Source organism: Podarcis raffonei, chromosome 12 (assembly GCF_027172205.1).
Source record: "Podarcis raffonei isolate rPodRaf1 chromosome 12, rPodRaf1.pri, whole genome shotgun sequence".
Classification (NCBI taxonomy): Eukaryota; Metazoa; Chordata; class Lepidosauria; order Squamata; family Lacertidae; genus Podarcis; species Podarcis raffonei.
The window spans coordinates 38,337,694-38,360,107 of NC_070613.1; the positions used below are offsets into that span (position 1 = coordinate 38,337,694).

At 40.9% G+C, this 22,414-nt stretch overlaps 1 protein-coding gene across 5 annotated transcripts in view; it reads right to left on the reverse strand.

The window, feature by feature from the left end:
- Positions 1-8,563: 8,563 nt before the first annotated feature.
- Positions 8,564-22,414, reverse strand: part of RFTN1 (raftlin, lipid raft linker 1) — a 103,522-nt gene continuing 89,671 nt past the window's right edge. For 4 of the 5 annotated variants that reach the window (XM_053409677.1, XM_053409676.1, XM_053409678.1 and 1 more), the window contains 3 exons: positions 14,010-14,113; positions 12,299-12,380; positions 8,564-10,490 (listed from right to left, as the gene is read on the reverse strand). In XM_053409677.1, the coding sequence (XP_053265652.1) occupies positions 10,029-10,490; positions 12,299-12,380; positions 14,010-14,113 (648 nt within the window). In that variant the 3' untranslated portion in view covers positions 8,564-10,028. The remainder of the gene's footprint in view (positions 10,491-12,298; positions 12,381-14,009; positions 14,114-22,414) is intronic. The other variant, XM_053409681.1, reaches the window with a different exon arrangement.

Below are 22,414 nucleotides of genomic sequence, written 5' to 3' on the forward strand. Positions count from 1 at the left end.
TTTTTTTAAACGTTTATTTACTTTTTTTAATTGTATCATATGCTGAAAAGTTTCAATAAGTTTTGCAGTTTGTTTCATCTCTTGACTGCTGAAGAGACAAGCCCGCTGTCTGCTTTAAAAATGGCTTGTCTTCTCAGCAGCAATGAAATAAGCAAAACTTTAGCTGCCCATTCTAGGTATTGCATGCTACTTCTTCAGTGACCTCTTAAAGCCATGGCTTTAACTCATGGGGGGTTTATTACAAGCAGCACAGGGGGTAGTGGTGAAAATACAGCTGCTGTGCACTTGTGTGTGCCAACAGTGTGCGAAGTACAACTCATGGAATCGAGTGTACTCAGATCCCGGATTCTGAGCTCATGAAATAGCTATTCTTGTGAAAAGTCTTCAGCAGTGTACCATCATAATGGAGAAGAGCATAAGAAAACCCATTACTTGGAAGGAAAATCCATTGATTTATGTGGGATTTGCTTCCAGCTGAGGTGTTCAGGACTAAGTAACCTGGGTAAACAGGTCTGTATGCTAAGCTCCCTAAGACTATCGTATCCTTATGACTCTATATAAACCAAGGGGAAAGCAGCTAATTTAAAGGCTGCTGTGTCACTTCATATGCATGGTAATTAGGAACTAATTATGTAAAATGCCTTGAGGCTACCAAAGGTGTTAAACTGATACCCTGATTTGGATTACAATGCTTAAGCATAAGCCTAATTACCTTGATGAGTTTTCTATTTCCTCCGTGTAGAATTCTGTATGTCAGCATACTACCTTTCCATGAAATGGAAGGGAACTTCTGCCTGTTGCCTGCTGTTCAGCTTTGGTGGAAAGGGGACTTTTTTAAACAGAGTTACAATCTCTGTTTGTTGGTTTTTGCTGCTTTGACAGCCTCCTGTAGCCCATCCGGCATTCAGTTGCCCCTTCACAGACACCGTGCCAGGAACTCTCCCCAGCCAACACATTATCAGCATGAGTTCGAAGTGGCCTACCTTACTCTTGCATTACACTAAAAGAGCAGCCCTGGTCATTTGACTAGTGAGTTAGGCTCACTAGTGCCCATTTGCGCTTCATATATTTAGATTGAATGCCTAGAGGCTTATTCTCTTATGGAACTCCCTGTCACAAGGTTTCGTAGCCACTAGCTTAAATGACTTCAAAAGGGTATTCAGAAAATTTACAGATGATCTATCTATGGTTATTAGTCATAATAACTTCCAGATTTGGAGAGTCATATGTCATTGTATACCATTATATACCCACCTCTGGACTTTACTGAGGCTTTTGCTTGGCCACTAGGGGAAACTGGATTTGATGGACCTTTGGTCTAATTTGTTGGGTGGTCTTATTTTTTATACATTCGGTTACAAAATGTTAGTGGTCTTTCTTGGTGTAGCTAGTTCTTGTTAAGTGCTGGAAACTGATTATTTATCCCATTTAGTTTGAAAATGTTAGAGATTCTGTGAGCGCAGACTACTAAACTTACATTTGTTTGTAATGTCAGATTTTAATATTTTTAAAAGTCCATCTGCTGTGTCCTGATTTTCTTCCTTATGTTACTCCTGTTAATCACTTGTGTTTCTTCAAGTCATTTGGAATGACTAATATACTTATTGTAGGTGAAATGAATGAGATGCCAACTGGTCAGAACAATTCACACAGTATGATTATCACAGATAGTCCCACATAAGCCTTCTATAAATGATGACTTCAGAAAGGGAGAAGTGGACTTTTGGCATGGATTGTGGCAGCTGCTAAAGTGTTAAATCGTTAAGAAATCTGACTACTGTATATCTTTATGGTATAAACATCTCTGGAATTTAGTTATTGCTGGGGAAAAATGACACCCAAGTTACGGGTCTCTAAGGAACAGGAAGAGCCTGATAATTTCCATTCATTATGGTGGGTTTTTATTTAATATAGCTTAGTTTCAGGTTTACAGATATCTCTCTCCCTGTGTCACCTAAATAAATATGGCTGTCATGATTTTAGGTGGTTATTATTTAATATGTTTAGGTTTTGTATACCCTGCCTTTAGTTGGCTATATTATTGAATTTTTGTTACTGTTTAGTTGTCAATATGGTTTCATAATAACTAATTTTAAAACAGGGTGGGTGCAAGCACAATTGAGACATCTTCTGGACATGTTTTGTGTAACATGTCCAGCACTGCAAACACAGCCAAGGAATTGTTCTGTAGCTATGGATGTCTGATCAGAACCTTCTTCCCCAAACAAAAAAGGAATCTACACATTAGCTGCATGCAAGCCTTGTCTGGACGCTTTGCTTAATATCACAGACGTGTTCCATTCTTTAATGTTGACCAGTCAGTCTGATCAACTTGCAGGAACTCATGGGAAGGAGACCGTACATTGTGCCAAATTCTTTTGAGTATTGTGGTTGTTTCAATTCTCTAGAGTTCACCAGTCAGAATGGAAACTTAATGGGGCTGATGGCAATTATTCCAGGCACTTCAAGTTGGGTTAGATTCTAGTAACAGACCCTTTGTACGCCAAACAGTGCTGATGACTAATTTATAGCATGCAATTTATGAACATTTTTTTAAAAATCAGACTTGAGGGTGTTGTTAAAAAAAAAAAAGTCTGCTCAAACTACCCAGCAAGAACCAGTTTAAAAACATTGGGCAAACTCATGACCTCCATGTTCCAGAAGTTCCTACCTCCTTTGGATCTAAAAAGCACATTGCAATATGAAAGATGGAATTCTGAAATAAATTTTCAGTTCCCTCCTCCCCGCCCCCCCTTTCTTACTTATACATTGCACCATTCCTTAGCTGCTGGCAGATTTAAATGGCAGTACTTGCTCTCCACTGCTAGGCTGTGGAAAGAGAATTTATTCTGATAGCATTAGCTCTCCTTGATTTCCAATGAGCCAGTGTGACATGTCAGTACCCCTATTTGAAAAGGGGAGAGAGGAGGAAATTGCTTGGCTCTGTGCAAGAGCATGCAGGGAGTGGAGCTCTTGTCAACTCGTATAAATATTGAGGATGCCTTTTTCTTTGAAATGCCAATTCCGATCTTTTTAAATTCTCTGAGCCGGAGGGAATTAATCTCCCTGAGAAAGGAGATTATCTATGACAGTAGCAGTGTCAAGCCTAAAGTGGAACTATAAACCAATGTTCTGTAGCCACCTCTTAATACAACTCTTTTACCTGTGATTTTAAACAGCTGAAAGAAAGGTGGAACATGATGGCTGACCCATTTGGGCTACAGTAGAACAATGGTGAAGCAGTGGGTTCCTACACAGCCCTGCTTCCTTCCAAAATGTCAACGAATACATATCCAAAAGACGCCACGCTTTTTACGGCCGATTCCTCCCCTCCTCCATTATGCCCCTACTTCTGTCAGTCCTTATATGGACTGACTACAGGAATAATGGCTTGTCTCTTTAATTGAGGATGTCACACACACCTAGGAGTCTCTAAAATGTGTCGGCGAGATGACCCTAGGAACAGGCGCAGGATTCAAGGACTATTAATTGCAGAAAGGGTGTCTTCTCTTGCGAATTTCAAGCCTGCTATAGTAAGTATAAACTTAAACAAGGATTTCAAATAAGGTGTTAACAACCCTATTTCATCTGGAATATTTTCTCCGAAAGAAAAACAAGATCCCCATATAATTACAGCACTGACTTGTGTTCTCTGGGCTCCTCACTAACTAGATATTTTCCATTGATGCTTTACTTATGAATCTCTAGGGATTTCTTATGCTTCTTAATGGTCTAATAAGGTAAGCATTTTTTAAACAACTGCAGGCTACTATATAATTCGTTTGATGTGAAACTTCCTTGATTGGAAAAGATGCAAGATTATTCATACAAACGAGTACCGTGACTGCTCATTTATCCTACAGGAGAATCTGATGCATGTAAAAGCATATCACTTGTGAGAGAGCAACAGTCCCCCTGACTTGACTTGAACTGGGGTTTACCAAACATGAACTTCATCTACGTAATAGCAAAATGCATCAATAGCTCAAAAGCAAGAGCAGTATTTTCCTCTTTGATGGCAAACAATGACTTGGGAATGGAGTGAATATGCCCTGCTAGTGTGAAGCAGCCTTCATTGAACCCCCAAAATGCATTTTAAGCTCCTGAAAACTAATGTGGCCTGTTTAGCATAAGAGCTGTTTTAAAGAGCAGCATCTGGTGGTGCTGTGTGCTTGCGCACACCCTCATTCTGCTTCTCCCTCAATTCTCTTTAAGACTTCACACTACTTTTGCAGCTGGGGAATTTGGGCGGACAGTGCATGCCTATCTGCTGATAGCAGGCTGAGTGGTGCTTGCAAAATCTTAATGTTTCTCCCAAGACATTCCTTATTTTTACCTTGGAATGCAGAAGCCACGTGCATTTTACAAGTAGGAGCAGATGGGAGATAAGGAATCCATTGCTCGCTGGTCGAGAACATGAGTTGCATCGCAGAGGTTAAAGACTCAGACCTCAGCTAGGATTAAGAAAATTGGAATCTCGCTCTCTGAGCTCTACTCCTTTTGGGTAGATAATAGCATGCCAGTTCTAACTTGATATAAGGCAACTTCCTATATCCCTGAGGGCATAAAGGAATGGAGCCTGTGCTCAGTAACATAGCATAAACGCCATCAGTAGTGGGACCTTTTCAGCTATCCCCATCCTCTTTCCACCTCCCTTCATGTGCTGCTTTTAGCGCTTCAATCCTGGTTAGTTTGAACCACCTGTTGTACCTGCATTGTGGTTTAATGTCGGCTTGCCAATCAAGAGCAAAGCATGGTTTAAGAGCTAGGCTGGTGAACCATAATTAAACAAATCCCTTTGGGGGATGCAATGGGGAATTGTAGTTCAAACAGCCCAGGATAGACGCATCAAAGCCAGGAAATGGACAGAGGAGCAATGGGGACTGCACTTGTTCCTGGCCTCATAAATAAGGAACTGAACTGGGCTTAAATAGTCCCACCTAGATTTCATTTAAGGTACTTAAGAACAGCTGCACACATAGCTTCCATTTTCTGTACAATGAGGACTCTTTGACAATTATATAGCAGCTGCTGACCTAAGGCAACATCCACCATGAATGGAGAGATACAGGTAGCTAAAGCAAAAGATAATATAATTACTAAGTTGAACCTTTTTCCATTTTCACTAGCAGTATCTTGGCAACTACAGCAACATGATGTGAAATTAAGGAAACGTACATGAGCACCTCACGGTGGATTCTCTACACCACTCGAGAGACACAATCAGTACAGGCACACCATCTTAGGCAGGTCTGCATGGAGCAGGTACCATTTGTATAAACTGTTTTCATCATATGGGGGGGCTGGGAGGGCAGCTACTCTAGTTTGCTTGGTTGTGGTGGGTCAAAGACCGAGAGATGTGATTGTGAATATCATGCTGGCAGCATATGCAGCAGTCGCAGAGGCATACTGATTCATACAAACGGCATCATCATGCTATTGGCTGGAGCATGAGCTCTCTTAACAGAGCCGCACGCTCCCACAGGCAATTGTGGGAATCTAACATATCAGTCTCAGTATAATTGTCTTCGTTCGTAGTTCCTACTTTAAAAGAAACAGCAGTCATATAAATATCACTGGCTCTGATGAAGGCACAGACTGCCTTCATAAAAATTAAGGATATGATATTGGCTCTGTGTTCTGTCTGCATCATTTCTTGTCTTGCCCTTTTCTGTGTGATGTATCAGTTTCATAAATTCAGGCACACATCTGCACCTGTGCAATAATTTCCATCTAGACAGTAGGTGTGTGTGTGTACACATACATACATACATACATATATACAATATTGTGACCCCACTGCTTCACAACGAAAGACTTTAAGCGTATCATTTTCAGTGTTATTTGCAATTATTTATTGTAGGATTTAAGAGTTTCAGATGGTCATCTTTAATAGTACTTTTGTTTTTAAACCAGGACAGCTGGTCGTCCTCTTCCAGTGAGTGTCAAATGCAACTTACTTGTCACTGTATTACTACAGATGTATTTCTCACTCTATTCCATCTATCATATTAAAATAGACATTTGGCCTATTACTGTTCTTCAAGAAAACAGACTTCTGACAGTCTGATTCAATCAGTTGTTATTGCAACTGCCATGGTTAATATTCAAGAATTAATTTATACCTTGCCAGTTAAAAAATGAGGTGTGGTTCAGGAAACACGTCCCAGTGCAGTGATCGTGGGACAGAAAATGTCAGTAGCTTTTGAAGCAGGATGGCTGCTTTGGTGTGTTTTGAGTAGACGGAATAATTTGGAGGGAACAGAATGCATCTTTTTAAAAGAAAGTGTTTCTATCTAGTTAAATTAATCAAGATTAAAAGGGAAATATAATTTTCAAAACGCCCATGAGAAGGCAGGCAATGGTTGGTGTTATCTACACACATTTGCACTGGTTATTTTATTGGGGATTGTATCCACAGTAGCATGTGTAGCTAATTTTGGTCAATAGAGCATTCCTGCCCTCTCCCCACTGTAGCTCCCTGTGCCCCTCAGGACTGGGAGGTCTTCTGGAATTGTGAGTGTAGGCTGCAGATTTTTAGGATGTAGTAAGAATAAGCTTGGGTGGGTGGCGCTGTGGGTTAAACCACAGAGCCTTGAGCTTGCCGATCAAAAGGTCAGTGGTTTGAATCCCCGTAACGGGGTGAGCTCCCGTTGCTCGGTCCCTCTCCTGCCAACCTAGCAGTTCGAAAGCGTGTCAAAGTGCAAGTAGATAAATAGGTACCACTCTGGTGGGAAGGTAACGGCGTTTCCGTGCGCTGCTCTGGTTTGCCAGAAGCGGCTTAGTCATGCTGGCCACATGACCCAGAAAAACTGTCTGCAGAGCAGACAAATGCTGGCTCCTCGTGAGATGAGCATTGCAACCCTAGAGTCATTCGCAACTGGACTTAACTGTCAGGGGTCCCTTTACCTTTAAGAAAAAGCTTGGCCATCATTCAGAATAGACAAACTGATATTTTGGATCTATCTGTTTGTAGAGAATGAGACTCTTACTCTCAAGATCATGGGTTTGAGCCCCATGTTGGGTGAAAGATTCCTGCATTGTAGGGAGTTGAACTAGAGGAGCCTCATGGTCCTTCCAACTCTACAATTCTATGATTCTTTATATGACTTTTCAGCAGTTGGAAGTAAAAGAATACATCTGTGTTTTTACCTGTTTCTTTTGTTCACAGCCTCCCTTCTGAGATCCTGATAACTTAGCAGACTGAGAGCCACATAGTAAGGTAGAGATATTCTGGAGAGTGTTTGTAGACAGAACCGTAGCTTGTGTTACTAAAATTCTAAAATGGACCTTTAATACAGAAAGTTAAACATCCTTCCTGTACTTTATTTTAAGCCATCTATAAACTTGATTAAATGTTCTATGGGTGCCTTAAATAATTAGCCAATAATAAATAGATTTTGAATTCTGGGTGTGTTCATAGGGAGATGGCCATTTTGCCAAAATGTTTGAACACAGCGCTGAACCTCTACCTTGGGGATTTCTCCATGGCAGATGAGGATGTAGAACAGCAGGAAAAAAGAGTGACTAGAAAGTAGTTGTAGGAAAGAGTAAATAATAAGAATGAGTGGGACCAAAGTCAGTAGATACAAATGACAATGGCATTGCTGAGGCTACAGTAATCCAGCTAATAGACCACAGGAGCTGATAGGGATATGCTCTCCATTTGGAGCTAGCAAGCGTTTGCAGCCCAAAGCATTGGTAAGTACTTGATGGTTAACACAGCTCTTAGGCTTATGTTCCTCTCCTAAACCAAAGACACAACAGTCACGTCTCTTGGGGTTGTGCTACAGGCACCCAGCGGCAACCACGAGAACCACGGCGAGCAAGCAAAAAATGCAAAATGAAAGAACTAGAAGAAGCAAAAGAAAGGTAAAGGGGATGGGGGTGGGATTTTGAACAGGGTAGATCTAGCTTGTTTAGATGAAGAACCAGCAAGAGGAAGTTAGCCTTGATGCTGCTATTGTGTTGGTCAAAGGAGGGGCTATGCACTTTAGGATGTATTCACAGGACTCAAGGGTACCTACCCTTCCACCAAAATCTGTAGACTAGCATTCTAGAAGGGTCTTGACAAAGGCTCTGTGCTTCTATACAGGGATCATGAAGAACAGTAAGCTACTGCAGGAATTAAAAGATTCACAGCTTTTAAGTGTATCTAATTTTGTAGTGTCACTGGTATATATATTTACAGATTATGGCACAGGCTTATAAAAGTTATTTGTATTTAAGCAGCAATTAAATGTAAGATTGGGGCACGGATATTTCATGGTTGCTTCAGGGTGAGATACCCCTATCTAGAATTCCAAGAGTAATTAAAGTTATTTACAGTCCTGTTTTTCTAATATTCGGCTAAGTTGCTGAAGCCAAAGTAAACATTCTTCAATTACTTGGGGGAGGGATTAAATTGCCTTGTGTGTGTGGAATGAAATGATTTAAACTATCCTTCCATTATCTTTTATGCAGCCATTTGAAGTGGTACAGCTTTGTTTTAAAGTGTTCTGCAAATTGCAGTTTCTTGCAGATGAAGCTGACAGTTTAAAAAATAGCTTAAGTATGCATGATGTGTACCTAGAGACCATGTTTTATTGAGTCAAAATACTTTACAAAGAAACTAATGGGAACTATCAAACATAAATCAGCTGGTAAAGAAAAGTAGCTGTATTGTTTATAGACTTGAGTTTGAATTTGTGAAAGGACAGAAGGCATTTTCAAAACACTTTACAGATTCTAAACATTGCCCAAATGTGAACCCAGGTGGGTTGCTAGGTAATGCAACTACAATGTATACATAAAAGGTGACTGAGAATTAATATATATTCGAGAGCATTTAAAAATTCCAATAACACAAGTTTTATTGTAAAGATTAATATGCCTGAAAAATATGAGAAAAATCAGTGATTTTACATCATGTACTATCAGTAGGGATGGGCTGAACAGCAAATCCCAACCTGTTTCAGTCTCACTGATGCTCAATAATAGGTTTTATGCAGATTTTTTTAAACAATACATGGGAAGTCTGCATTTAGACCATATGCACTTTACTACGTGAAATAGGCCATTCACTATGCAATATATTAATTTCTAAAACGTGTGTTTCTGTGTGCACCTTCTGCAGACTAAAACTGCATCACAAAATCTGGAGAAACAGAAAATCAGGCTGAGTTGCATTCCAATCTGCAAGTAAATTTGGGACTGTTTTATTAGGCCCGTCTGCTGTGAAAAGTGGACCAAATAAATGCCTTCCCCATCCCTAGTTGTCAGCTGAGAAAATGGTGTATTAGTTTGTGCATTTCAAGACCATAGTGGCTTCTATGTTTGCTAGCAGATTATTTTCTTGAGGAAAATTCTCAGTAAAGACTCACCTGCTTCCATTACAAGTAGGTGATAAATGCTCCGTTTTACTCCGTTTTATGAAATATACACAAGTTAACCAGGTTGTCTTTTACATGCATTTTGTTTTATGATCTGTTTTATGTGACAAGTTGATTAGCAACCTAAAAATCTGGAACATAATCTTGATTAAATGGTAATCGGATACACTGAGTATGAATGAGATTCTTAAGCATATAGAAAATCATTGCGTTCTCTTTCTCTCTCTGCCACTAGTGGTTTCCCAGACAAAAACACTTTATTGCTTTAGATTTTTTTTTTGCAAGAGATTAGTAGTTCCAAAGGCATACTAATAAATGTGTTTAAGACAAATGCAATTTATAGCCACTTCTTTAAAGCTTCTTATATCCTGAACTCCCATTTCACATAACTGAATAAAAATATGGTGCACACCAATTATACTTTGTTTAAAAATATGAACATATAAAGCACAGGACAGTTTCTGTTTGGTTGAAAAAGCAGCTCAACACAGTTTCCAATATCCATGGGTTTCCCTGGGTGGCAGAAAAAGCCTGAATAGGCTTGCATACATTGCCAAGTGGAAAATGCAATAGGACTAACATTTCCACTGTGTACCTGTAGAAAACCAGCAATGTGAAATCAAGTGAGTTTCTTACTTTGGCAAATAATTGCCTCTCTCAGTCGAACTGACACCCGGCATCGAAACTGGTTTCTGTTGCTTCTGCTCCACAGCTCCAATCAGTGTCAGTTGCAGTGCAATGGTCTTGAAATATTTGGCCCTCACAGTTTTCATGCATGCCTGTCTGCTCCAAACACAAGCCTCCTCCATCTTGTTCAGCATTATGACCTGCGTTCCACTTTTCTGCAAACCCTTCATTGTTGTAGAGAGGCCCGTCTCCATGCCCAAGAGTTTCAGTTCCTCCGTCTTCAACAGCAGCCAGCTGTTGATCTGAGATTACTGGGAACTGCAAGCCACTTTGGGTTGTGCAGAACTGTGTTTCTGAATTTCTTGCATTTTCCGTAACTTCTAACTCTTGCATTTCTCCTGTCTGGTGCCGCTCTTTGGCACTTAGTTTTGCCTTCAGAGATTTCTTGGCTTGCTTCTGGTGTCTGTCTTCTTTGGAGAACCTCCAATGAAACTGCAAACAGATATAGTGATAAAGGTTATGTTAAAAAAAGAGAGAGAGGCACCAGCAGAAATCTGTTTAAATTCAATGCTGAATGTTAATTTAATAAGTGTGATGAGACGAGACAGGTTGTGGATTTCTATTTTTAAACAGGAGCACTTTTTAGGAAAGTGAAATAGCTTGGCTTGTTAGCTCTCCTGTAGGTACATGCTAAGCTTCTCTTAGAAAACAGCAATCTTCTTAAACGGCACATTTTGATCTGCATTTTAAAAATGTGTTAACCTCCGCAATCTCTTCTATGAACTAGTGAAAGTTCACAGACAGCATATGTAGGATGTTTCCTTCATATATGGCAATGGGGAGCTGTTATGCACCCAGTTTTGTGCATCTTGCCCACAGTAAAGGAATGAACAGTTGCAGCACAAGGTATTGTCCTCCTGCACCCTCCCCTCCAAACTCAGATAGGTGCAAGGTATGAGGTTACATTTTTATTATTTTTTTGAAAGCAAGCCCAGGTAAGGCACACATACAGAGCCATGTTGATTAAGACAGCATTGCTTTTGGGAAAATATGCTCGTAAGAGGAAACCTTGCCACTTATGCAAACAAGTGTTTGAAAAGTTTGGTATGTACACTATTTTCAAAAACCAGCATGCAAGCCCTCTTTGAAACCATTTTAATCTGAAGTTCACTCAAGTAAGTACCCTGACGTAGTGTGCTCTTGTCTTAACGTATCTCATGAGCATGTCACATCTGGCAACTGGAGATGGTAGGTACACGGTTATTTCACTATTGCTATTATTATTTCACTCTTCTACCATAGCTGGCAAAAGGCATTAATTTATCCACATGGGTGGAGCAGCTCACCCATGTGTGTGTGAAGGGGGCGGGGTGGGGGGTTTCACATCTATAGGAAATGTGCTTTCATTTTGTTTTTTTAAAAAACCCAAACACAGAAAAAAAGAGATTGAAAAGTATGTCTGAAAGTATGCTAAGACTTCTGCTTATTGCTATGATAACTAACCTGGGCCAACATCATTCCAGCCTGCCCACCTCATTCCCAATCTCATAATCTCTCATTTCATCACACAGAAATGCTGACACGGACTTAAACCATTACACAGATTATGTATTTCCATTGCACTGTTATAATTTCATCAAGATTGCTTCCTTCTGTTTATCTCCAAAATACCTTCAAGCTACAGAAAGATACGCGGGTGTGCATGCAGCTGCCCAACTATATATAACCTCCCTATCTATATAAGTCACTTTCTAAAAAGATTGTTTTTTTAAGATATGGTTAAACCATGCACATTTAATAATTAGAAAATAACATTATTGAGGCCAGAATGAACAGAACAACACAACAGCACTATGTACAGCTGGATGCTAAGTCAACCTGGTGTGCTTTGGTTCTTTTCTGAAGGTTAAAAGTCACAAATGGAAAAGTTTGTTAGCTTGTAGTCCTACACTACACCTAAGTATATATTCTAAAGTGTGAGTGGACAGCAATTGAGCTACTCGAGAGTTATGTGGAAATTCAAGAGTTATGTGGAAAATCTAAAGCTGAATCCAGGTAGGGGTGGAGAATTTCATATACCACACAGAATCCAGCTCTCTTGCTGTAATGGGAGAAAGGAGGATGGGACCTCTCACTTATTTTTTCTTTAGTTTAACAACTCAAGACATAGTTCAAAAGTGTTCCGCAAATCTTTTAAACCACAGCAGTGTTAAACAAGCTGTTTCTACTGATGTGGAAAATCAATTAGACTATGACAGCTTTGCCAAAGCAAACACACAGAGCAATTCAAGGCCATATACCTTAGACTGTTTCTTCTTGGTTTTCTGGGGCAGGAGGGGTCTCTGAAGAAAGACGATCTGCTTAGTAGCCAAATTCCCATCCCTGTATTAAAAAAAATAAAATATAAAAACACAATCCTACAAATGACTTCCATTTATCCGGAGCGTCCTTTAAAATTCAAGGAACATCTCATAACCATCCATTAAAATCAGTGTTTAACAAGATCCCGAACACGGTGTCCTTTGCCAGAGTAAAACGCTAGGATTGGCACTTAAAACATTCAGCTCTCCAGAAGCCTCTTTTTCACTCATGTCTATTGCGTTGTGATACATTCCGACAGTGGTACAGTATACACTTTGTCTGCCAAAATGTTCTGGAGTTGATGTACAAGCCCTTAATAAATGAGTCATTCCAGAAAAGTCAGTCCACATGAGGGATGGCTTTGAACTGTAATGGATCCTAGCAAGGAAACTACAAGGCCTCTTATACTGCTGATAAACATATTACATAGCTGTGCAACAAAACTCAAAATAAAACTAAATACACAGATTGACCCTTAATTCAACTGAGCTTAAAGGCTCCATGAGCAGATCCAAGAGACCTTGTGGGCCAAGGAAGGAGGAGGAGAAACACAAGCCTGAAGAGCAAAGATGACAGCCAAGGAAAGGCTGTTTCATGTGCTATTTCTGCATGTTCACATTGGTGGATTTGACAAAAGAAAATCTGTTCCCACCGCAAGGTGATTTACTGCATGAAGGAGAGCTATGGGAGATAGTCTTTATTTATATATGGCCCAATGTGTATTTTTATTATTGTCGGACAAAGCAAATTCAATGGGCCTTGCCAAGACATGGGATAGCTTGCAGCTGGAATGCATGATTCATGAACAAACCAGGATCTGTGTGAATCTGTACCAAGAGGGAACAGCCTAAATGAATTCTAGATGGATAGCTGTGCTCTAGTGTCAAGCACTAATGAGAAAAGAAGTGCCCCATGACACCTTAAAGACTATTGAACATTCAGGGACTAGAGTCTACTTTGTCATGTGCATAAAGTACAGGTAACATCCCATTTGTGCAGGGATTGTATTTCTGGCCCCCACATGCGTCTGTGGAGCGCGCATAAGCCCATGCTGTATTTGGACCACTTCCAGATCTGCAGCAATGATTGTGTGTGTGGTTGGCATCAATCAGACACGTGTGAAATGGTTGCTACCTGTACATGACAGACCAACAGATGTCTCTGCATTTCATGGCCTTTAAGCTCCACTGTTCACACTCCCCCACTGCCACAATAGGCATGTATATGCCAACCAATAGACTTCCTCCAACTGATGAAGTGGGCTTTAAACTTGTTTGTTTAAACATTGGTATTTAAACTTATGCTGTAAAGTGGCAGGTGAACCAGGTCACTGAGATGAAACAGCATCTGAGAGGTGAAAGGGAATGCTCAGCCCCCACCACCAGCAGGAAAGGAAAGTTAAAACCATTGGTTAGCATCAATTATCTGAGACGGGACTTGCGTCTGAAGCCCAGATATTCTGCACAGCCTGCCAAACGCCTCCCGTTACTCGCCCTACTGGGCAAACAAAGAGGAGGAACTGAAGCATTTCATGCTCGTACCATGATTCTCACAGTTGTGGGCTGCTTTAATGCACACGGATAGGGACCCCATGCTATGAGCAAGGATGGCTTTTATGGCTAACTCCCATAGGCTTTTTCTGCACCGTACCTGTTTGTCTTTACAACTGGAGTGGGAAGCACACAAGTCAGCTGCCAGCCATATATGGCGAGAGAGTTCAGCAGGGGAACGTAATCTGCCTGCACTCGAGCCCCCTGGGGAAGAGAAATTAAGCCGTTAAGAGTTAAATGTGAAAAGCGATGCTATTTTATAAAGGTTGTTTATTTACGGGTGAGGATAATTTCTGCCAGTTCAGCAAAACAGGAGAAGAAATAAATACTGAAAAACAAAAGGAATGAAGGGTCATTTTTCAGTTCTTGCTGAAGGGTTAAATAATTTTGTTTAAACAGTAGAAACACATTTCTTTCCATGCTCCAAAACCTTCCGTGTGGCAGCTGATGAATCAGATCTACAGGACTAATTCATTTTGTTTTGTTGGAGATCCCCTGGATGAATGGCCTCCTGCAATATTAGCTGAAAGAGAACAATTACCTCCTTCCAGACAAAAGGGTATTCAAGCAGTACAAAAATCCAGCTATGCTAACCAGGGCTAATTCTGCTCTGAACTATACAAGGTGGAGCTGCTGAGCAATTCTGTTAAAATAAAGCGAGCAACTCTTAAGTTTACACCAGTTGAGCCCAGAGAATAGCTGCTCCATTGATTTCCAGAGCATCTCATGGTGTGTTAAATGACATTATGGTGGTAATGAGTACAGGTCATTTGCATCCAGCAGCATGAAAATATGGACGCAATCCATTTTATTCCTTTTGTCAGGCACACAGACACAAGAGCACAGCCTGTTTGTTATGTTTCATCAGCAAATGCACGGGTGAGATAAAAATGGTACCTTTCACTTTAGAGTCTGGCTCTGCCAATTGTCTCAGCTAATATACGAGATCAAATAATTCCCTGCAGTGAAGTACAAAATGGCAGCTATGACAGACCACTCCAGAGAGAGGACTAATCAACAAATTTTCATCTTCACTTTATAAAATATGCTCCAGTTCACTTACAGTATTATAGCTCTATATCGGTCTTTTTTATTTAAAAAAAAAAGCTGGAAAAGCATTTTAGTGCTAATTATCAATTAAAAAATTTAAAAAAACTGATGCCAAGCAATGTTATTTACACTGCTGTGGATGGAACATAGTGGGATGTAAACATAGAAAACACACAATATTCCCAACAGTGTGAAAAGTCAGCTGCAATTCTACTTGTACCTTGTAACAGAAGAGCAATAGCGCTAGGAGCTACCTATCTGGAAGCAGTCACAGTCCATGCAACAACCCCCTGAGGTAGGTCACCATTACTTCTATTTTACAGATAGGGAGCTAAATTTTGAACCAGTGGCTTGTCCTAGGCTACTTGTCGCTTCAGCTTTGCTACCATGGTTTTGGAATGAAGCCCACCATGCCAAAAAAGTACCCCTTCCCTTAATTTCACTTTTCTTGATCTCTCTCCTTAACCAAAATTCATTTAGTCTATCACTACCTGCTTTGTCCACTTGATCACAGAATCACAGGACTGTAGAGTTGAAAGGGATCCCGAGGCTCATCTAGTCCAACCCCCTGCAATTCAGGAATCTCAGCTAAAGCATCCATGACAGATGGCCACCCAACCTCTGCTTAAAAACCTCCAGTGAAGGAGAGTGAGTACGTTCCACTGTTGAACAACTTTGTCAGAAACTTCTGCAGCCTAGAATTGCATTAGCTTTTTTTTAGCAAGCCAAGTGTCCCCCCTCTTATACTGGTGCTGCTGGTTCTTCCTGCCTGAAACCTGGCATTTGTCTCTATTAGAATTCATTCCATTACTTTGGGCCCAGTTCTCCAACCTGTAAAGGTGATCTTGAATCCCAATTCCGTCTACTGTGGCATTAGCTACCCCACCCATCTGGTGTCATCTGCAAACTGGATGAGAATCCCCTCAATTCCTTCATCCAAGTTGTTTATAAAGACATTGATGCTCAAAAGGAGTAACTTAAGGAGTCCAATTTAAAGACCAGAAATACACAGAACCTCTCTAATCACTGGATACAGATCTGTTTGGCTTTTCATGAAGATGTAATACAAGACTCCTCAGAAGCAGCTGGCAGGACCACCATTTACAGGCAGGTCTATGAAGAAAAATGGGGTTGGTGAGGGACGATCAGTATCAGCATAAATATGACCCATTTCCTCTAGAGCATAGCAGGATGCTTCTGACAGCTATCACAATCACAACAGGATAACACTGCCTCCTATATCAAGACCCTGTAGTATCTTACTGCCAAACAGATTTCTTTCCTCTTGATAAGTTTTTCAAATAGCCCAAAGCCCAAGGGTCCTAGTTACAAGGGAGCACCACCCATTTCTGTCACGGCACGCAACAAGATGTCAAAGCCTGAGACTAAGCCATTCTGGCAAATTGGGGCATCCTCTTGGCATCTGCAGAAGCTGAATCATTTCAGTGCTGCACGTTTTTTCCTGCCAGAGACTTTTTTTTTTCAGTGACACAAGGCTGTAAAATCCAAACTGGTCTCACTTGTCAAACCAGCACTCTCTCCAAGCAGATGCCGTCTTAGACCTTCGTACAAATTCAGGAAGAAAAAAAAGCCAAGCGCTGAGCTGAGCTTCAAGTTCTTTGAACATCTATCAGCTCGAAAAATGAAGGCAAAGGTCAGTTTAAAAGAGCAGTGAGCAGATTTCTAGACAGCCAAGTGCTGCTTCTCTCCACATTTTACTACAAAGTGTTACTGCCACTTCAATTGTCAAGTTGCTCAGCCTGCCCTGTAAATTGGATCCTGTTACACGCAAGGAAGTATATTTTCATTTGGTTCAGATTAAGGACCTTCCACAACCCTTGGGAATCATCAGCCTCTCCTTAGCTTCGGTGCCAAATTGCTGAGGACCCCTTACTCCCAGAGCTACGTGCCATCTGGCGAGTCTGCCTCCCCTAATAGTAAGGGGCCTTTGGGGGCTTACTCCACAGCAAGGCCACTGAGGATGCCTAGCTGGGCCAGCAGCTGATGGTAGCCATATTATATCACTCACAATGCCTCAGAAGGCAGCTCAACTTATGGGGCACAGAGGAGAAAAAACACAGGTGTCTTCAAGAGCCCAAAAGGCAGCTGTCTGCAGTGCAACCTGCTGAAATGCTAGACCCCATCAGCTACCTAGAGGTGCTGTGGGGTGGTGCCAGGGCTGCATCAAATAGACTAACATACCACCCAGTAGCTGAACAAGGGAAAGTACATTACTTAGGAACATGAAAAGTTGCCCATATACCTATCTGTCCATCAAATTCATTGTTATCTACACTGACTGGCAGTGGTACCCCAGGATCTCAAGCAGAGGATCTTTCACATCACCTGCTGTCTGATCATTTTAAATGAAGCTCTCAGGGACTGAACCTGCGGTCATCTGAATGCAAAGCATGCTCTCTGCTGCAGAGCCATGCTCCCTTCCCAAGTCTGAACAGGTCAACCAGTTCTGTCCAGTGACAATGTAAATGTGAGAGGGGAAAGACTGCATTGCTTCCTACACAAAGGCAGTGCCATTAAGCTTTTATCCTTACAGAAAGTACCATATTGGCCTGAATATAAGCCTCACTTTCTCTCCAAATTCCAACCGTGGAAAGTTAAACTGCGGCTTAAATTCACAATCTTACAAGAATTGGCTTTTACGAAATCACTGCTAAAATGGATATACGGTAAAAGGGAACGGGTGTGAGTGCCTGCAGAATTTTAAGGGAGCGGCTTGTATTTGGGTATTGCATTTTTTTTTCTCCCCCCCCCTTGAATTTTAAAGGTGTGGCTTATAGTTGGGTGCTGCTTATATTTGGGTCAATACGGTAGCTCCAGGTAAGGAAAGTAGAGAAAGCTGTAAGTTGCAGTGTACATGTCATGAAGAAGCAGCACATGGGAGCATCTCACAAAACTAACTACATGCGGTTTTCTTGAGTCTTCTGCACAACCCTGCCACATGCCTAAGTGCCTTACGTCAAGGAAACGACCTGTAAAAGTTGCATGTATGTCTTTCACATTTATTTCAGGGGAAATAAAAAGGGAAGCTTGATCAAATGTTGCCAGCAATGATCCTCGGAGTAACTAGAATGACAAATGAAGAGGGCAGAAACAGCATGTAGAATACACTGCCTCTGGTAACTCAGCAAAATATGTGTGACTTGCAGCTACGATGATTCACTGCGCATTGTACTGAAATCTGAAAGGTGACAACGCGACAGTTTAGGTGGCAGCGTTCCCCCCCCCTTACATAAAATTCCAAACTCTACCATGCATGTAGGACCTAAAATAAAATGCTAGGGTGTATCCTTACGTCCTGGAAGGAGGATTTGCACTTATGATTCCTGCCAGCTTGCCATGCCTTCCTTCAAGATGTCGTAAGTTGTAGAAGCTTAAGTGAAAGATTCCACTCCCTTCCTCCTCTTACCCCCAAATTCTCTCTTTTTATTTTTATTTTATGTTGTGAACCACCCTGAGATTTATGAATGAAGGGCAGTATATTATTATTATTATTATTATTATTATTATTATTATTATTATTATTATTCCAATTGACAGTAAACATTATATGGCTTCTTAGTATGCCCAGTTTCCATTGTTTTCTTTTTAAGTATATTTGTTCTTCTGAAAACCTCAGAGCATGTCTTCTTGTTTTTGGGTGGCTCCATTTTGCCTCCATTTCTGTCTGTGCTCACCACCTGCGTTTGCTATTAGAGGAAGTGATTAAAGGGCACTAACAACCCAAGCATTTAAAATGACATTTCATACTTATCATTGGAGACGGCAGAAATGTTAAGTTGTAACCCAATCAACACGTAAGGTGAATCTATAGCAACAGCGTATGATTTATTTATTTTTTAAGCTCAATGTAACAAGAAATGGTCAAAACCTCGAGACAAAAGATTTTTTCTTTTTAAAAAAGCATAGTCGCAGGGAGTTGAGGGGGGGGAGATAGTGTGGGCTGATCTACAAATCAAACTGAGAGACGTTTCCTTCTGTGAGAGAGCAAGCGAGCAAAAATTTAATGAACTCATTCTCTCATTCCCCATTCTCCTGCAGTTGATAAGTAATCTCTGATCACACCTTGAGTGTCAAAAACCAGAGCATGTTGAGATGGCTGTTTTCCTGTCTTGCAGCAGATAAAAAGAATTCAATTTTACTTATGATTTTGTAGGTTTTTTTCTTCTTCTCTCACTCAGCAATAGTCTAGCTCATTAGGAAAAACTAGAAAGCTCTGCAATTTGAGAAATAAGAGGGGGGAAATATCTAGGCCAAGTCACTAGAAAGGAAAACAACCTGCATTAGCAATTTTATCTTTTTCCTCCTGCTGCAGATATAAAAATAAAACAAAATTGAGAAACAAACAAGATAACAAGATCCAGAAGCCATATAACACAGGGGGGAGCTCATTTGCAGCAATTAATTCCCCATGCCCAATCGGTGGGTTGAAGTTATCATTTTAGAGTTTGAAGCGCTGTAACTGGCCATCAATCCACCTCAACCACTTGTTTGTTGAAGAAAGATAGCAAATCTGCAGCATGATGCTCCCCAGACATTCTGGACTACGACTTCCATCATCCTTTACCATTAGCTAAACTGGCTGCAACTGATTAAATTGTAGTCCAAAACATTCTAGGGAACACCACCATGTCAGAGAAGGCTACGACAGCATATGATATAAGCAGCCCTGATAAGTGCCTGGTAACTTCCATCTATGAAACCACAAAGAAAGGCACAAACCACAAACGAATACAGGCAGTGGAGCCTACGGACTTCGCTAAACATCTCTCCCCCAAAAGCTGAAAAGAAAAGGGGTTCTGACTCAGTTTTCCCCCGTTCTTTATGATCTTAGGGAATGCTCAGCACACACGGATGCACTGGACGCTCAAGGCATTTCCTGAAATGAAAAGGTCAGTTCTTCAATGTATGGAGCTTCTTTTATCGATCTCAACTTTTCCACAACAAGAATCTGTAAGGCTGCAAGCACACTAACAAGGGAGTAAGTTCTGTTGAGCTTACTGGAACAGCCTTCTGAGTAGACATCTACAGGATTGTGCTACAAATCCAGCTTGGGGTGAGTGGAGCAGAAAACCAGTGAGATGGGTGGGTATACCAATGGAACAAGCACTCTGTCTCCAGCATCAAACAGATAATACCGTACTTTTAATATTGGCAGTGTGCCAGACGGAGTACTTGGAAAGGGAGGCAGAATCACAGATATGCTACTGTGACCTATCCTTTGCACCACACCACACTGCCCCCAAGCAAATGGGTCTACGTTGCTACAACACCTCATTCACTGACCTGGCATTCAGCAGCGTACTATTAAGACAAAATGAGGACCCTGAGTGGGAGAAGGACCATAGGGAGCCAGGGCTTAAGTCAGTTAATTTTAGCCTCTGGATTCAATTATCTTACTGGTGATGGTTCTGGTGGGGACGTGGACTACTTCACCTACTTCAAAATGTGGCATCTGATTCCTCATGCATTTTGGGTCCTGCTTGCTTATGTTACAGAGAGTGTAAACAAACCTTACACTAGAGAAAAGCTCACCAGTTCCGCCCCCTCCCCGGGACTTTCATTCCAACAGAACCAAACCTAAGGTGTATGCTCAGATTCTTGAAACCTCTCCCTACTTGGAGATTAGGGTGTGCAGAACATTAGACTGTAGAAAAATAGCATCTCTCAGTCATTTAGATTGCAGTTATTAAAGAATTTGGAGGTAAAAAGCTATACGCAAAACCATGCATTTCAGCTAGGCTACTTCCAAGGGCCCAAAATCCAGCCAATTCAGAAAAATCTTGCCATTATCTTTGCTTTGTACACTGTATCTTAAGTGTATTCTGCTGAAGGACAAAGCTGGCTTGGTGTTATTTGCTTTATGAATTAAGTAGAGGGCAAGTCCCAGTTTCCTAACACACACATTTGCTATTTCATCCCAACACTCTTCCTACATGGATTCACACACACACACAAACTTCTTATCAAGTAGTTACAGGAATATTAAACTGGAGTGTGCCTGAATTTGTGTCAGTGTAACCATGTTTGGTAATAATAAAATTCTGTACGTTTATGTAATTCAGACATACAAATTATAATGCACTTTTGTGTTCAGTTGGGACAGTGTTCACAACATTCTGTTTTACTTAGCATTTTAGTTTGAAAACCCAAGTTCCACTATCTCTGCACTTCCTGCAAGATTGTATAGTTGAAGGAAAGAGCCTCTAAAATGTATGATAAGCTCAGAGATAAACAATGGCGAAAACAGCTTGAAAAGGGAAGTTCTTTTTATTCAGATGTCTGTTTACTTTCATACCCCATACTTAGTACAAACACCATACAAAAATGGTGTAAGAAATGATCCCTATGTTCAAAGTGCAGCACTTTTAAACATTAAGGACCGAAACTGCTGCCAAGCTACGCTGTTACATCTAAGAACAGTTTCTGCAAAACCTGATCCTTGGCATTCTGAATATTTCTAAGCTAAACAGAAACACGCACACATCAAAAAAGCCTTTTAAAGGAAAAAAGCCCAAATACACATTGCTCAACAACCCCTTTCTCATCCATACAGAAAGAGAAGCCCAAAGGGCACCTACCAAAATCTTCTCCCACCTTCTTTCTAGGTCACCTTCAAACAGCATCCAGGACCTTTCAAAGGGCTGAATTTCAAGCTCATCACTTTTGGCCCCCTGTTGCTTTGGGCATGCGTAGTTTGTTCAGCAGCAGGCATCAAACTGTGTTGCTCAAGCCGAAACTCACCACACATTTAACAGATCGAGAATGAAGGCCAAATCAGAGCTGGCTCTTCATAGACACTTCCAGAAAGAACAGCAGATCATCGTATTTATGTCGCTCCTGCTCACCCACCTCGCAAACCCCAAACCCCTCATCAGTAAAGAGCTCTGCTTTATCAATGCTCTGCAGCAAAAACATGGCTACACAGTGGAATCATTTCCACTAGGCAATCTGCCATCTCAACAGATTGAAACTGTGTACTCCTACTTCGTGTCAAAATGCTGAAAATGCACAGCAGCAGCAACCACAAAAAAGGCACTCCAATGTCTCCAGAAGAGCTAGAGAGAGACAACTGTCACCACCACCTAAATTCTCTTAAGTCACAGGAAGTATTTTCAGAGAAAACCTTCACTCAAGAAATGAAGTTTCACCAACATCGTGCATCCAGGGAATTATTTTGCAGAACTTGCAAAAGAATCAGCTTGCAAAAGAATTATTTTCTTTTATTTGGTGCAAAAACATGACGACAGGCAAGATGTGGGGAAGCAAAGAAAGGTTGTGTAGGCTCTGGTTAACAAGGGACTTTCCTATGCAAAGAGAATTAAAATCAAAAAGATTTCAATGCTAGATCACATGAAGTCTAGTGGAATTAATGCAGCCCAACATTTATAGGGTAGAAGTAAAAGGGCAGCTTAAGGCATGTAATCATTAAGAGGC